This window comes from Neopelma chrysocephalum, unplaced genomic scaffold (genome assembly GCF_003984885.1).
Source record: "Neopelma chrysocephalum unplaced genomic scaffold, ASM398488v2 Primary Assembly neopelma1_26, whole genome shotgun sequence".
Classification (NCBI taxonomy): domain Eukaryota; kingdom Metazoa; phylum Chordata; class Aves; order Passeriformes; family Pipridae; genus Neopelma; species Neopelma chrysocephalum.
In genome coordinates this window covers 6,296,584-6,310,959 of record NW_020897695.1, presented here as the reverse complement: position 1 = coordinate 6,310,959, position 14,376 = coordinate 6,296,584, and the positions used below count along the sequence as shown (strand labels likewise).

General features: G+C 38.6%; 1 protein-coding gene across 4 annotated transcripts in view; it reads left to right on the top strand.

The window, feature by feature from the left end:
* The window catches only part of THRB (thyroid hormone receptor beta), a 161,739-nt gene that overhangs the window by 124,102 nt on the left and 23,261 nt on the right, over positions 1-14,376 (top strand). For 2 of the 4 annotated variants that reach the window (XM_027675400.1, XM_027675399.1), the window contains exon 1: positions 4,621-4,967. The exons of the other annotated variants lie outside the window; for them this stretch is intronic. In XM_027675400.1, the coding sequence (XP_027531201.1) occupies positions 4,640-4,967 (328 nt within the window). In that variant the 5' untranslated portion in view covers positions 4,621-4,639. Of the gene's footprint in view, positions 1-4,620; positions 4,968-14,376 lie in introns of those variants that run through there. 4 annotated transcript variants of the gene reach the window in all.

Genomic DNA, 14,376 nt, shown 5'->3' with positions numbered 1-14,376 from the left:
GATGTTTGAAGTTTTCTTAGTTTAATGTCTAACAATAAGTTTGCATAGTCACATTTTTGAGGGACCATTTTGAGCCTTTGATCATAGTATGTAAAGTGAATGAATAAGGTGATGCAAATACGTATGTTAAAGAGAGATGGTAACTCATTGTGTGGGCATGGAGATAGCTGTATTTGACAAATTATGTGTGTTGCAAAGGCTACATTAGTATTTCTGCTCAAAAGCTGTTACAGTTTTCGTTTCCTTACAATGTGAAAAGACCTGTCTGGGATGTGGCCCATGTTATGAAAGCACAGATTTGTGTTCTCTGGGAAAAGCAGTGATCTAATTTTTTTTTCCCAAAACCATCATCAGAGGTGGCTGAGAGAATGCAGGCAACAAGAAAACCTATAAATAGGAAATATAACAGTTATTTTGTAATGTGTAAAAATTTGTATTACAAAACCAGAAGCTGATAATACAAGTGTACAAAACTGCGAAGAGTTCAGAAAGGTATGTTTAATCCTTGCAACTACGTGTTCCAATGTGCAAAATTTTTTTACCAGATACTGGATTTTTATTCATCTCTATTCATGCGTGAAGTGTGAACACAACCAACTTAAGAGCCTTCCTTTTGGTCCTTTAGAAGTGGCACTCTGACCTGACTAATTTGAATGCTCTGCAATGCTTCCCATGTACTGACATTGCCAAATCTTTTAGAAGTAGCATGTAGGGACCCTAAGTGCAGCGCTGAGATACTCAGGACTTTGGCCCAGGGATGCGCAGTTTGGAAAAGGTCAGGAGAATAGGACTCCTGTGGATAATATGCCACCTGCGCATCACGCAGGTAGCTCAGGTACACAGCGGAGTGGATTTCACTGAACAGTTCTTCTTTTCTGTGTCAGGCATTTGGTTGGGCTGTAGCGTCCAGAGGATCGTCCACAGGATTGCTGTCTTTCCTTAACATATCTGTGGGTTCATTTTGGTGGGTTTTGTAACCAAGTTAAGAAGAGAACTGCAGCTTAGTGGGGCATTTAATTGTTTGTAATTAAAAGTCTTAGCCATAACTGTAAAACAGGAGTTGATGAAGAGCTGAATGGTCTAGTGTAAAGTGGTCTCTTTCTGCAGACACCTCTTTTCAGGCATTCTCGGCCTGATTTCTGCCCATCCAGTATAACATCACTGACTGCGCTACACTTCCTTCTGATTTACACCAGGGTGAGTATATAAAAACCTTTGGGGCATTCAAGGCCCATGTTCAACAAGTAATTTCTGCCTTTTTTTGTACAATGAACTGACATCTCAGACTGTGAGGAGTTTGAGCTCTGGATCCTTTGCTGTCACAGTATCAAAGTTTCTGTTTTATCACTGGCCTGTTTGCTTGAATTGAAGGTTTTATTCTGATGGTGATTAATTTCCATGTGTTCACATAATCAGACACTTGTGAACTAATAAAATTCCAAGTGCAATACTACATTGCCGAAGGCAATGAAAGCTCAACATGACATGAAGACTCAAATATTCAAATTGTAATACAAGACAAAGAAAAACTGTTAATATTATTCTACTCCACTTTCAGACTTCTGATAAAGACCCTATCTGACTCTCTTTTATCAGACAATTTAATTTGAAGGAATACATGACAGGGACCTGCAGGATTGGACCCTAAGAAATTAAAATATTTTAGGATTATTTCAGTTTTAATAAGGATGGTAAGACTTTGCAAAGTTCTTGCAAGGATGATCAATGAACTGATTTGTTTTTAAGAGAACAACAATCTGCAGTGCTATAAACCTCTATAATGTTAGCACTTTACAGGTAAGGAACCCACATTCCCTGGCAGTGCTTATCATTCTTTTTTTTGTTGTTGGAAAAGGCTTCCATCCATTTTTCTTTTTCTCCTAGTCCTTCACAGTTTCATGTAATTTAATTTCCTTGCAGTATTACAGTAACTCTTGACAAAAATAGAACATATGACACATTTCTAAGCATTATTGACATAGCAATAGAAAATAAGAAATGTTTGGGGGATTTATTTTGGAACAGAGAGTAAGTCACAGGCTGTGCCATGTTGATATACTATTTCCTCAGGTGCCATCCTGGCTGGAACAGCTCTGCCAACACACGGTCTCAGTTCCGTTTAGTTTTTCAGTAACAAACCTAAATCGAATCAGGGGTAAAAAACCAAGAGAAGAGAAAAATTGTGGGAATTTTGACTTTGCTGGCAAAGCAAATCTACATGGGGAAAAATTCCCAATAAAAATTTAAAGCCTAGTTCCCCAGGGCATTTCTGGGTGGTATAGAAGTATTCAGGTATTCTGCTCTGCTAACCTGTGAAACACAGCCTCACCTCTCTGCAAGCTCTAACATAAATTCCTGTTAACTGCACAGGAGATAGTTTTGTGGTAAAGGAACAACCCATGTACTTGCACCTTGCAGAATGTTTTCTCTCTGAGGAGTGTGGAGAAGTAAGGTCAGCAAGCTGTGTGCATTACATTTGTGTGCGCTACACTATTACCAGCCGGTCGCCTAAATGCACATGGTTTGGGGGTTTCTGTGCAAATGACTATTGCAAAATTTCTTACAAAACACAGGCATTTTTTATGAAGTGTTGAACATCCATTCGTGAAAATCAGATCCCGCCTGAGACATGCTTTTTATCACAAAGTCACTGCTTGTAAAATCCAGATGATGGGCCTGAGCTAAAATGAAAAATTAACTTTTTCATTGCTTTTTCACATTGTATTTCACAGTGGTATTTGTTGAGTTAGATAATGGTAAGTGAATGAGGGTTCATTTGGGTTTTACTTCTGGAATTTCAGTAACTATTAGTGCTCTTAATGAAGTAAAATGTTAGTTTAAATTGTTAGAGTCTTAGCAGAATAAGTTCATTTGGAAGCAACTTTATCGACTTCAATAGGATTAATCTTGGTAGAGTTCATTTTGACTTACCAAATATATTATTATTTTCTGAGCAAGTTAGTAAGAAATGTGTGTTAAAGATGCGTCTTTTATAGTTAAAAGGGGGAAAAAAATCCAATCATCAATTTAAACTTCTCTGATCTTCGAAAGCGCTTGTCCTGAATTTGGTAATAATTAGGCACTGATTGGCAACCTTCTTATTCAGATAGGTTAATTACAGTTGTATGTTGGAAGGGAAAATGTTTCTCTGTTGGGTCTTTGCATTAGTCTCAAATATTAACAATATCAGATAGGGAGAAGTATGTACATGTCATGCCCAGTTCTTACCTATTGCTCTGAACTTTTTAGGACCATTTATGTGTATGTTCGTCAGAGTTGTTTGATGTATACTTAAGATCGTAGAAGAAAAAGGGCCAAGTTACGTGGTGATTTTGGCAGTCCTTTAGTTTAAAATGAGCGAAATAAGAAAACTTAAGATCTCATTATGAAATCAGTAATAATTCTGCTTCCCAGTAATAAGAATAGATATTAGAAATGGATACTGTCTTGCTACTGATTTCAGAAGTTTTACCGTATTTTAGCTGTGCTGTAAAGGAAAAGCACATTTTGCCTGGAAAAAAAAAGCAGTTAATATAAGTTAAAAATAAAATAATTTATTTTAGATCAAAAAGGAATGGCTTATTAAAGAAGGTATATTGACCATATTGAGGTTTGGGGTGCATTAAGCAATTAAAAGATCATACAGTTTCTGTTGTAGTGGCATTGACACGTTCATAGGTGAACCAAACTGAGCAAAAACCCTCCTTCCTCTGCTGGGTCTGTTGTCAAAAAAGATACTCTTCTAAAAGTACTCTGTTACTGAAACAGAGAAGATAACAAAGCAAAATAGCAAAGCAATTAGCTTATTGATAATATATAAGCAGTGTTATTTTTACTGATTATATTATTTTGAAGTTTCCCACCTGTTGAACTCAATAGAAATTACTTCTTGAAATGACTGAAGTTCAGCAAAGCTGCTTTCTCATAAATGCATTACCAGGCAGTGGGGTGGATTGTATATGTGTGGAAGGCTGGGGAGATTCATGCATGTAATTCTGTAAAACAAAATCAATAAAGCTGATGACAGATTAAGTTGCTAAATTTTGTAAAACTAGACTACTCTTCGGGTCATCAGCACAGCACTATTGGATTTTCTATGGTTTAATGCTGAAAAACAGGATTATTGATTTTAGGATTTTCAGCGTATCCCCTCTGGGAGTTCTTAAGCAGTCTTTATAATTCTTCACACTTAAGTTGACAACTACAGTGACATAACTGTGTCCTCGCCTTAGTAATCATTTTCTAATCATATTGGAAAAGACTGGAAATGGTTTATAAAATGATTATTCCAGACAAACGGAGGAGCAGGAGGGTTGTCGGGATGTCGCTTCTTTGTCTGGTGGTCATTGCTACCTGCCTGCCATCTTCCCTTGGAATTAACTTACAGTCACAGATTAAGACCTTTGACTGTCATAAATCTGCTTCCCAATATGTTTGACTGGCAGGGGAGTTCACAAGCCGTCCCAATATAAATAGGATTTTAGCACATCAGGTGCCGCTCCGAAGTAAAACGGGCTGTTTTGCAGTCGACTTTGTTGGTGTATATTCATCGCTCCTCTCCCGACCCATGTGTATGCATGCCTGTGTGTGTATGCATGTGTGTGTGTACGTAAAGTAGAAGCTGAGATAGGCTAACAAAATGAACTACTGTATGCAAGAAATATATGAAGTGCACCCAGCTGCTGGTAGCAATTGCTACATGCAGTCCACTGATTATTGCACATATATTGAAGATAATCAGGGTTACAGCAGTTGTGATGCTCAGGTCCTGCACAGTAACAACATATATATGGAACAGGCCTGGGCGGTGAATCAGCCTTATACCTGTAGTTACCCTGGAAACGTGTTTAAAAGCGAGTACTCTGACATGGACATGGCCCTGAATCAGTACAACCAACCTGAATATTTCACAGAAGAAAAACCTACTTTTTCTCAAGTGCAGTCGCCATCGTACTCTCAGAAGAAAGGTAGGGGCATTTTATTTAAATAACAAAAAAAAAATAATCTCTGTTTTTGTTTTTGTTTTGCTTTAAACTTACAGTTGCATCAGTTGGCTCAGATGCATCTTTGAATGTGAAGGCTGCCTGTTCAAAATTGAAAGCAGCAGTAATGTAGGTTGCTAGGTGATTGTAAGGTTTTCGGTGAGCGATGAGGATTTCCAAGCACTTTTTCTTAATCTATAAGAGACATTTGCAAATACATTGCTTATTTTCTTCTTTCTGGGGCTATTAAGTTTGTTTGCTATTCACCAGTGAGCTAGATAAGAAAGTTTCTCTTCTGAAATGTCGTCATTATATATTCTGTGTCTTAAAGCTGTATTTCTGGTTACATACAAACGGTATAAGTCCTCATTTTCAGTAAATGTGAACTCTGTTTACTCAACAACTCAGGCAAAAGATATTGAAAATAGAACTGTAAATATGTATGGGAAAATGAGTTACTGTTTTCTGAGTGAAAACCATGTAGTTTCTGATTATGCAAAGAAAAAAGACTGAGAATTCAAGAATATACCTGTGTAAGAAAGACTACTCTGCATCCAGAAAGTTGATATAATCAATATGTTTGTGAAGGGCAATTAGAGTGCAATGTCTGCTCCCTCTCAGGGTTAAATCATTGCCTTGTTTTAGAATTTACTCTTTTGCCTTCAAGTAAGTAAAGGAGATTTAAAAAGAGCCCCAAAATACCAAAAAACACTTAGAAATGTTTTCAGTGTTGTTTTTTTTCTGAACTCAACCAAACTGACGCATACAGAGTATATGTCCTCCGTGTTTCTTTAAAATCACATTATTAAAGAATAAAAATAAACAGTCTATTGTACCACAATAATGGTTTTTTTCTGTCAAGACCGAATTTTCTGTATGCAGTTATCCAAAAACCAGATGAATCTGATGTAATTAGGTGGATAGGAAAAACACCATTTACTACTTTTAAGGTAGCTTTGTAGTGAAAAGTAGACTGTGTAATTTTATTAACTACATGGAAAACTGAAATATTTTCCTTTGGGCAGACAATATTCATTAGTACTTGGTGCAATAAATCTGTATGTTCGGTAGAAAAATGTCTTAATTTCATACTTCAAACAGCATCGTATTTCATAATAAAGGAAATGGTTTTTAAAATTGTTTTCTGGGAAGCTGTAACAACATCATCAAATTGTAGACTAAATGTAGTTGTGGATAATGCATGTTTTTGCGTTTTGCAACATTTTAGGTGTTTTTTAAGTCTATCTGCTGTTGGGTTTTGTATAATGAATTCACAGCTCTTTGTAGACTTTTCCCGTGTCTTATTTTCAGTTAAAGAAAAAGTTTATCTCAGGATTAACTTAGAAAAAAATAAAGATTTGTTATTGCAAAGTGAAGGAATACATTTTTTGTAAGTTTAAAGGTTATAAATAATAATTGATAGACCTAGGTCTGAGCTTTAAGTTTTTTCGGTACTCAGACATCTGACATCTGCTCTGTTTGAAGTTTTCATACTTGTTTGGTTGAAAGAGTACAGAGTTGTTTTTAAAAACTGTGTGTCTGCCTTTGTTTTCTACCACCTCCATTCCACTAAGAAATGGTGGTGAATTTTGGAGGAAGCTGAATCTCAAGCAGGCTTTTAATTGATCATTCACAGAGGCAGAGCAATGTGCTTTGGGATTTTTTAGATCCTTATTACTGTGATAATCAATAAAAAGTTGCCTCCCTTCTGTCAAACCTTTGCAAATGCTGAGTTTGTTAAGCAGAAGAGATCTGAACTGCGTGGAACATGTGCATTTTTTTTTTTTTTTAATTTCCATCTTTTAACCAAGCTATCGTAAAACTAACGAATCTTTTAATCCTGTCCTAAGAACAGAAGGCTTTTCACAGGGCATGTGTGTCTGTATTGATCCAGAATTGATTGGGGGGGCAAGGGAGTTTGTTAGAGAAGCCTTGGTAATAGCCCATTAAAACAAAATTAAGTCCCTAAGCAGGTGTTCATGAGGAGTCTTGATTGTTGCAGTTGGTATTTTTGTTAGTCCCCTGAAATTTGTCGTAATCTCAATAATATGCTGTTCAAATCAGATTGTACTTTACAGTAGCACATGGACTCTTCTCCGATCAAAACTTTTGCAAGTTACTAACTGGTTGAAGTCTTGTTTCCCCTCTGAGAAGAAAAAAAAAATCAACATTTTATATGCTGAAATGCTTATCATTTATGAAGGAGTATTTAATTACTTCTCTATCTTTATGTCACTTCAAAAGAATTCAGAAAATAACTTGAAAAACAAGAAACAAAACCCCCACAATGTGTCACTAAAGGGAAAAAAAAAGTATTTAGAAAATAAAGCTAGTTATTGTAAAATATAAGAAAGCTACTTCAGTTATTACAGTACATTAAAAACTATTATTTCCTGACTATCTGTCAGAAATTCTGATGAAAGAATTGACTTCAAAAGAAAAGAATTGTAGTCCAGAAAATCAAGAGGTGGAGGTGTAGTTTTAGCTTTGCATCTGCTTGTTGCTCCATTACCTTTTGTGCTCTAGTGCATGTTGTTAAAAGGTGGTAGCACAACATTTGTGCAAGAGCTTACTGTTTTATTGAGGAAACTCTTTTGGACCTGATCCTACCCTAGGAAACAGGCAGCCAGAAACACTTTGTTTTCTGCTGTTTTCTGCATAATGCTGTGAAATCTGATAAGCAGAACAGGGCTCATCACTGTGAGAACAAGGTGCTATTCTCAGTTTTGTCCCAGAGAGCTTAAACTGGAATATTTTTCATCTCTTACGGTGCTTCCAGGCACGGTGAACTTGGAGTGCTGCATGCTGGGTGGGTGATGCTCTGGGTGAGCCTGTACCACCCCACCCTTGTGCAGAGGCTGAGCAGATAGGCAAAAATGTCCCTGGATCTCCTCACACCACCCATAGTGTGAGGAGAAGTACCCAGTGACAGGGTAGAAATAATGCAGTTAGGAAAGTGCAAAAGAAATATGTACAGGAGTCTGGAAACCTCAGTCTCACTGCATTTGGTGTGCACACAGTGTTTAGGACATTTGGACAACGTGGGAAACAGGGCTGCAAGGTTAAAACTGGGATGAGAGTTGTCTTTCACTTTCCTTCAAATGGTCGTTTCCCGGACAAAGTTAATGAACAATGCCTGCAGGTGTCTATGAAGTTAGGTTTTAACTTCGGGTTCTGTGGGAGTGGACAGCAGTAAGCAGAGGGTGCTCCCCACACCGAGGGTTTGCAGGTGGGAATTCTCGAGTCGGGCTGTAGCAGCGCCGGCTCCTCAGCCCTGTGTCTCACTTTGCTTCCCAGATACCAGGTGGGGTTAATGCCGTCTTTTGTAGGGCTGTTGGTATGGTGGGAGAAAGGGTCTTTGAAGGTTATTTTTGTTGTTGTTGTTGTTGTTATAATTGTAATTGTCGTAATTATTTCTCCTTATATTTTTTCAGGCAATTTATGTGCAGCTGAGAATACGTACAGTGTGAGTGCTAGAGTATGTGCCTGAATTTAGTCCAAACTGAGTTCTCAGCGGTGTGGAAATATTAGGGTACTTTCTGAATAGCTAAGAAAATGCAACATGGAGGTTATGTCAAAATGTCACTTCATCAGTGCAGGGAGTATGTGTACATGTAATCAACTTACAGAAACACTGAGCATTTGTCGTCTTGGCCTTTGTGGCAGAGCAGCATTGAGTATGTTGACAATTATTTGAAGCTTAAAAATGTTAATTTTGCTCTTGACCACCACTCTAAGGAGATAGCACTGGTAAGAAAAATTGAATAATTCAACAAATCATTATGCGTTTAGAATTATATGTTTCTTTTGTAATAAAAGTCAATGGGAACATATTTTCTTCTACTTTACAGTACCTTTCCATAACCAGATGAAGGATGGGAAAGTGAACTAAGTCATACTTTTCTTTGTTCAGTGAGACTTAGATTTCTAAATAAATCACTTTCTTGCAATACAAAGCTTTGTTGATAAAACATTTAAATTTGGGTGGGGCATGGGAAAATGGCATGGTCTGACTTACAGTGGTGTATTTTTTACCTGTAGTTGGTAATGGCTGCAAGTACAGTACTGATTGCAGCAGTTAAGTGATAACACAATTTGAGCTAAAACGTTTTCATCACATCTGTGCAAAAAGCACTGTTGCTGATAAGGTTTCTGAATCAGCCCAAAGAACAGGGTTAGTACATTGAAAAGTCATTAAGGGAAAAGGGGCTATAAAAATATTTCAGATTTGATCTTTGCAGAATCTCTTGCCAAATTTTAGTAATTCCATAAATCAAAGAATGCCAACAAAGATCAAAATTGAGGAAAAGCAAGCCAGCTAGCTAACAAGAAATGTGTGAATCTGTTCAACAATATTCTCAGAGAAATAAGCCATTTTTCTCAGTGGGAGTAATTTAAAGGAAGTGGGAAACAAGGATCAGTGTATCAGCCCAGCCTTTCAGATCAATATTGATAATAGCACAAACAAGAATGGAGTATGCTTTTTCTCTCTTGGCTCTATGCTTTCACCAACACTGTACTTAAGCTTTTTGTACACAAGCATGTCAAGGATGATATCTGGATGGTCCTTGTAATTTTTTATAATTTGCAAAGAGTTCAAGGTGACAATGGAAGCAGTGAAACAGCAGTATGAATTTTCATTTCAGTTTTAATACAATTGGAGATTCTCAAAGTAGTAATTACATTCATCTTTTTAATTTTTGTACTGTATAGTAAGTGAATACCAGCTTACTGATAAATCCTAAACTCCTTATTTTAGTGTGTGGTCTGTAGGCATGCAAACCATAACAGATGAGAGAAAGAAAGATTTCAGGGAATATATTTTAATTAATAACTCTACTAGTATACAGGGGAAATTAAAATACTGAATAATGGTCTTAAAACACAAGTGTCTTTGTGCAATAGCTACAAATGGCGTTTTCTGCCTACAACGTATAAGTCTGTGGTGGATCAGGAACAAGCTAGTAAGGAACATCTGGTATACAGGCATAATTTGTTTGCATCAGTGTAACTCACATCCCTGTTTGACAGTCAAGTACGGTTTGGTTCTAAAATTTTTTTAAGCTGTGAGTTAATTCCCTAAGCCAATGTCACGTTATTTGTACAGAGACCTGGCAATATAAAGTCTGTGCAATGATACTTTAACAAAACTGAAATGGGTTCTTTACTTTTCTCAAGGCATGCTGCTTTTTTTTTTTTTTGATAATGTGTACCAGGTACAGAGGAAAAAGAAAACCAACCACTATAATTTTTCAGGGTTTGTTTTAATTTAAATAGATTTCTTTGCCTTGTTACATGGATAAATAGCCACCAAGTGTCTCATTCGTGTCTCTCCAACCTCTTACGCTGTGCAGGGTCACATATACTGCTATAAGGTGTCATTCCTGCAAATGGTGATTCAAGAGTGTATGCATACAGTATTAATGAAAGAGTACCTCAGATGACTGCGTAGGTTAGCAGATCTCCTTCTGTCCTTATGTCTGCTTGGGGCAAACTCATTGCGTGTTTTCCTATCGAAGGGAATTGTTCCTTGCCGTACCTCTAGAAAGCTACAGTTACAATTTTAAAAGGTATTGTAAATCACCATCATGATTGGCTATAATGGATTATATGACATACTCATCTAGATAGGTGCAACTGGTCCTGCTGAGTACTTAACCTTGCCAAGACAGTAAGATTAGGCAGAGTGGCAGGTGGGAGTCTGGCGAGCAAAGATGTTACTTTAGGCTACAAGGGAAACACCCGGCATGGCAGATCAAGATCATTCATTGTTATTCTCCACTCAAAGATCCAAGATGGGCATTGGGATAAACATTGTCAAGTATGACTTGACAGATAGTTAACTTTCAGGATCATACAGGATGCACCAAATGATAGTCCATGAGGATGCTGAAATAGAGCAGACAGAGGCTTGAAAGAGCAAGGAATTATATTGGTTGTTATTGTACAGTTCAATTAGGTTGGTGTTGCTCTTGAATGGTTCCTCATAGCTATTTACTTAGTAGGTTTTGACCAAGAAATAAAGGATGAAATATGAACACCAGAAATAGGAATTTACCCAATGTTCCCAGGAGATTTCTTATCAGACATTCTTCTTTCGCAAGAGAGCACCTGGGTTACCCTGTCCAGCATCTGCTTTCCCATGTAGGGTTTTTTATTTTTGGTTCAGAGTTATTATACACACATGAAGCAAAAGTACTTGCTGATGTGAGAGACAAGTTCCTCTTAGTGGTGCAAGGAGTGAGACAAGCCTGTTGCTCTGCTTCTTCCTCAAACCATTTAACAGACAACTCTGCTGCCATCCACAGCTTCCTCAAGAATCTCCATTTGCATTATTCATTTCTTCCATGCTGGTATCATGTTTAGAAAAGCAATATTGAATTTCTTCCTGCTGATACTGTTTCTAACTCTGAGAAACAGCAAAAATGCACTGAGGCTGCTTATCTGCACGTCTTTCAAATGCAATTGCATTGAATTTATACACAGGTTATACAGAATATTTGCAACTACTAGAAATTATTTGCAGTGGACATCCAGTTTGTAAGAACTGAATATAAATCCCCTTATTCCTTTTGGAGTGATATCTGTTTCTCTGAATTATATCTTTTAAAAATTGAACCTAGTGAAGGTTCAATTTTCCTGCTTTCTAGCTGTTTCTGACCCCGTTAGCTGTTGGAAGGAGTGTTAAAAATATACAAAAGTGTAGATCTGTAATAGAAAGAAAATATATGTGTATTGCACAATTTATTGTCAGTGATTTCTTGGGATAAGGTTTTTCTATTCGTGTTTCCTGTTGAATCGGTAGAATCGGTAGAAGAGTTCCAAATGTGTGCTTCCCTTGTGACAGGGGCACAGTCCTGCAAAAGTACTGAACATAATATTTAAGTAGCTTAAGTAGGTGGCGCTTAGCACTTCTGATGCAGGAAAATAGGGAGTGGTTTCATGTGAGGATACCATTTTTAATCTCTGACTAGGAGTGCTTATAGGAGATTGTCTTTTCTGCCAGACTGGAAACTGTTTCCTGGGCTGGATAAAGTCCTGAAACTCCAAGAAGGAGGTGGACAGCAGTGGTCACATGCATGAGCTACTGTATATATTTAAGTGGTTTAGAAACATGGTCTTTTGCTCCTCCAGCAGAACAAAGTTGCCATTACATGAGCAGTACTAACCAGATTATATACTTAATGGAATATCAAGACATTTAATTCAGAAGCAATTCTTAAGGAAGCAAACCAGCGATACTGAATTTTGGATGACATAGTTTATGCTACATAAAGTCTGCATTTCATGAATAGCAGTAACCAGCAATAACAAGAAGCTATTGATCTTTGTGAGAAATTTAGGAGAAAATTCTGCATCCCTTTGCTGCCTCTTCTGCCTCCTCTATCAGCTCTATGATGTGTATGTGTTGCATGTGCAGAGGCAGGTGTGAGCAAAGTGGGGGCGGGATGAAGATAATAGCCTCTGCTAATCCCCTACTGGCATAATGTCCATTAGGAGTCAGTGATGTAAATTGGAGTTGAAACCCTGCTGTCTCTCAACCCTCAAGGTCACAGAACCAGCTCCACATGGCCACCAGTCTATCCAGGCATAACCTGTTCATCCGGGAGAAAGGCAACCTGAATGTGAATCTGATCTTTTGCTGAATTGTAGACTGGTATGGTACATCAGTAAGATCTAAGCTCATTCCCCCACTCCCCTTTCAGATGCCAGTATCGGCAGATCTGAGACACCCATACCTAGGCATGGCTTCAGAGTGCTACTGCTTCCTGGCTTTACAAAAGAGGGATATATGTTCCTATAATTTGAGGTTCTCATAATTTGAAGTTCTCATAATTATGCTCAAACTAGACCATACAAATATTTTCTGCCTTCTTTACTTTCGCCTAATCTACTCACCAGCCTCCATAACATTTAAGTGTTTTAAGCTCAGTTAATTTCAACTGTTTTCTCTCTGATTTGGGCTTTCCTTTCTGGAGAACCTCTGGAAGTATAGTCTTAGGAAGGCACTTTAATTTAAACTGTCTATTTCTGATCTGATGCTCTGGCACGTTAGTTGCAGGAGGATGATGGCCACCCCTCTTGCAGCATCCTCCAAAAGCCTTCTGCTGCCCTGAGTCTTGTGGCTGTTTGCCCTCCTTGTGACCGGTGTCGCAAGGCTCCGAGCTGTATGGAACTGTACTGGTGTGGGGGCTGCATAAAGACAGCAAGCTTGAAGTCTGGCCTAACATGTGGTGCTACAGATGGGGTTCAGCAAACCAGTGACAATGGATAGTGTTACAAGCAGCCGCATCCAAAGGACTCTCCCTCATTGCACTCATAAAGTGCACTCAGGCAGCTGGCAGATGATGCAAAACTGGGAGGAGTGGCTGGGACACCACATGGGTGTGCTGCCATTCAGAGCAACCTAGGCGAGCTGGAGAAATGGAATGAGACGAATCTTTTGAAGTTCCATCAAAGGGAAATGCCAAATTCTGCACTGGGGGAGGAATAATAAACACAGCAGTACAGGCTGGGTCCTGACTGGCAGGAAAGTGCTTTAGGTTGAAGTACTTGGTGACTCCGGGTGGGCAGCAAGTTGAACGTGGGCCAGCAGTGTGCCCTGGAGACAAGGAGTGTCAATGGCATCCTGGTCTGCATTAGGAAAATCATCACCAGCAGGTTGAGGGATGTGATTCTTCCCTTCTGTTCAGCTCCAGTGGAATACGTTGCAGTTCTGGGTCCAGTTCTGGGCTCCCCAACACAAGACAGACATGGACATATTGGAACAAGTCCAGCAAAGGGTGGTGAACTGGAGCATCTGTTCTATGAGGAGAGACTAAGAGAGCTGGGACTGTTGAGCCTGGAGCAGAGAAGGCTCGGCAGGGGATATCAATTTGTGTAAATACCTGATCTCCCATACAGTAGAAGACAGAGACAGACTCTTCTCAGCGGTACCCAGTGACAGGACAAGGGGCAATGAGCACAAATAGAAATACAGGGAATTCCTTCTGAGAACAATAAAATAATATTTTCTTTTCACTGTGAGGGTGACAGAGCACTGCACAGATTACCCAGAAAGTTTGTGGAGTCTCCATCCTTAGAGGTACTCAAAAGCCATCTGGGCATGGTTCTGGACAGCTGGCTCTAGGTGGCCCTGCTTGAGCGGGGGTGTCAGACTAGATGACCTCCAGAGGTGACTTCCAACCTCAGCCATTCTGGGATTCTGTGAAAAGTTTACTACACTTCAGTGATCTTATGCAGTTACATAAGTAGCTGCACTTTCCTCTCTCCCCTCAAAGGGAATCTGAGATCTCTGTGTTACATCTTCACGGGGAGATTTTTCAGAAGAAAAAGTTACGTACCATAACTCCATTAGTTTTGAGTCATGGGAACACTGATTTTGAAAGGTTTG